Below are 3,275 nucleotides of genomic sequence, written 5' to 3' on the forward strand. Positions count from 1 at the left end.
AAAAGATAGGGTAAAGCTTAAATTGCACGAAGGCGCCTGGAGCGCGGAGGACTTAAAGGACCGACCCCGGGTGCCCGAAAGGGCACGAAGGAGGGGGAGGTCAGAAAAGGAACAATCTTTGTTGGCGATAGCACCTTTGGTAGGAGATTTACGGAAACCTAACAAAGGAGACACCGCATCCGGCCCGTAACCCGGTGACCACCCGCCTCTGCACCGATTAACCCCTAACAATTTACTTTTTACCGCCCGTTTACCGCTTATTGCTGCTTAAAATAATGGGGCTAAAAGCACGTGCTTTCGTTCCGTGCTTTATTAAACGCTTACAATTAATGCCGCGCTTTTTTTTACCCCGCCAAAAAAAGTTAATTTTTATTTTGTAACTTTTTAACCGTTTGCACGCCTTTTTTTCCAAATTTCGATAACGCTATTAAATTGTATTAAACCAAATCGATTAATAAAGTATTTAAGCTTTTCCGCATTAATTAATGCTTTTTTTAACCGGATTGTTAATATATGCGGTATGCAATTGCAAATCGAAATTATGGCCGATCCTTTCAACCTTTCGAATATTTCCAACCCTTTCGATTTTCCTTTTCCAACCAAAACCAAGCAATGCCGTAATTGCGTATAAATTAAGCTTATCGAAAAGTTTTAGCCTTTTCGAAATACCAAGCTTATTATTAATTGCTTTGCGTATCGTTTTTAATAAAGGTCGTTGCGTAAGGCTAGCAGTACTTTCCGTATTGCAATTGCCCGCGTCTTTTCGGCTCCCAAAAAAAATCGCCCAAAAAACCCAGCTTTGCCAAATCGAAATCGTCGGTCTTTTTTTTGGCAAAAAATTAATAAAAGTAACCGATTGTTTATTCCGGCGGAACGTTTACCGGCATTTGCTTTTTGGCCGGTACTTACGTTCCGGCCGGCACCTTTTTTGCTAGGGCTTTCGACCGTTCCTTTTTTTCGTAGCATGGATTTTAATGCTTTTGCGTTTATACAACGGGCATAAAGTCGTTGTGCTATTATTTAGCGCGAGCATTAAGTTTATTGTTGTACCGGTAAAAAAATTTTACTTACGCAATTATTAAAGCACTTTATAACAAGCTTAAGCCCTTTTATTCTTTTTTTATTTAACCGTAAAAAGGTTTAACGTGTGCTCGAAAAACGTTAACGTTGATAAAAACAAAAGCGAAAACAATTTGGTAATTTTTATAACGCTTTTTAACTTAAACCTTGCCGCTTTTAGCTTGCACCTTTTTCGCAAATACCGTTTGCACTTTTTTTTAAATATTCGTTTTGTAACAACGAAAGTTTTTTTTACGACCCTTTTTTTTTACAAACGTTATTTCGTGGCCTTTTTGCAAGCAATTAAGCGGTTTAGCGAAGTGGTTGCTTTGTTGCTTCCGAATTTAACGTCGAAATTGGATAAAAAAACGAACCCGTACCTTATTTAAAGGATTTCGAACCTTTTTTTATAAGTAATTTCCAATAATAATGCATTAACAATTATAAGCTTAAATAAATGCGCAATTTCCGTTGGTCCGTAAACGGCGATTTTATTTAAAAGAAGTGCTTTTGCTATTAACGCAAATGGTTTAATTTTAACGTTTGCAATAGCGTTTGCAGTAGTTACCTGTTAGGGGTTAATCGGTGCAGAGGCGGGTGGTTACCGGGTTACGGGCCGGATGCGGTATTTCCTTTGTTAGGTTTCCGTAAATTTTTTACCAAAGGTGCTATCGCTAACAAAAATTGTTCTTTTTTTAACCTTCCTTTCCTTTGTGCCCCTTCGGGCACCCGGGGTCGGTCTTTTAAATTTTTTGCGCTTTAAGCGCTTTCGTACAATTTAAGCTTTACTTTATTTTTTAATTTCGTTATTATGCTTTGGCCGCGATACCGGTAGCTCGCTGGCATGTTCCCGGGGGGTCCGTGCCCGGCTGGCTGTTAGCGCCCCTTTTTTCCTTTTTTGCCGGGCGGTTTTGCCCGTGCATTTAACGCTTCCCGCTTTTTGCCGGGCGGTTTCGCCCGTACTTTTAACATATTGCCCCTTTCCGATACGGCCTATCCCAAGCCGCTTATGCCGCGCGTACAACCCCGTGGGTAGCCGGTAGCTTACGGTATCCCGTTAAGCCGCTTCGATGCCCGGCAACGTTTGGGGAAACCGGTTGTAAAGCTTTGTAACATCCGAAAAAATGGGTCCGTACCGGCATATAAAAGGCTTTTCTTCCCGCTTAAAGTTACGAGCCCTTTTTTTTTCCTTTTTATGCATTTAATAACCATTCCAACAATTTTAACGATTGTAACCGTAAATAGTTAGTATTTAACCGTTCCTTTTGGATACTTGGATTTAACCGGTAGCTGCAAATGTTATCCTTTGTACCCGATTACGTAAAAAAGGTAATATTTTTTTAAATATCCGCTTTGGGTTTTTCGGTCCTAACCGGCCCGTTGGCTTTTCCTGGCGACCCCCCGGTATTTTTCCCAATTATTATAATTTAGTTAAATTTGGATTCGGTTTTGCCAAAGCTTTTAGTTCTTTAAATCCTTAACGATCGCTTTGCCGGTAACCTTTCGGTAAGCTTTTTAAATGTTGCGGGTCCATTAGGCCCTTTTACGCTTGCAGCCCTTTAAAATTTCCGCAAGCGTTTTGCCGGTAACCCCCCGGCGGGCTTTAACCGCCGCGGCAAAAAAACTTTCGCCGAAAAAAAGCGTAAAGCGCGCAACGAACGCCGCCGCAACGCTTTCGATTTTAATAAATTTATTTTCGAAACGGATATTGCTTTTTTTTCGCTTTATATAGGTATTTGTAACGCGTTCCCGTTGCGGGAAATTATCAATTTTTAATAGGGCGATAATTAAAACCTTATTTATTTGCCCTTTTTTAAAAACAATTATACGGAGCGTACGGTATTTTGTAACCGTTATTTTAATTGTTAAGTATATTAAAATTATGCCGTTAACCCCCGTATGCCGATATGTTCCGATAATTGTACGGGGTTTTCCAAATGTATTTATTGCAAAAACGTGGTTAGCAATAAAACTTGCGTTAAATTCCCCGAATGGTTTTGGAAAATGGCCCAAAACTTTTACAAAATTTTAAATACCGTTTACAAGCGGTTGTTTAAAGCAATACCGGAATTTTTCGAAAAATTTATTAAAGCCCAATTTCGCGCCCGCAAAGCTATTTAAAAGGCCAAATCCTTTATACCATATCGGCCGAACATTTGCGCGTATAACGTTAACCGTTATCCAAAGCGCATCCAGCGCAAATTTGCTAACGTTAC

The 3,275-nt window shown here is 39.8% G+C and overlaps 1 protein-coding gene across 1 annotated transcript; it reads right to left on the reverse strand.

Moving 5' to 3' along the window:
• Positions 1–2,592: 2,592 nt before the first annotated feature.
• On the reverse strand, positions 2,593–3,195 carry GGTG_14055 (hypothetical protein; the record flags this gene model as incomplete). Its single annotated transcript, XM_009231982.1, has 2 exons — positions 2,593–3,031; positions 3,125–3,195. Coding segments are annotated over 2 exons (510 nt in total), but the record flags the coding sequence as incomplete, so codon positions are not given.
• Positions 3,196–3,275: the final 80 nt, after the last annotated feature.

The sequence above is a fragment of the Gaeumannomyces tritici genome (genome assembly GCF_000145635.1).
Source record: "Gaeumannomyces tritici R3-111a-1 unplaced genomic scaffold supercont2.117, whole genome shotgun sequence".
Lineage (NCBI taxonomy): Eukaryota > Fungi > Ascomycota > Sordariomycetes > Magnaporthales > Magnaporthaceae > Gaeumannomyces > Gaeumannomyces tritici.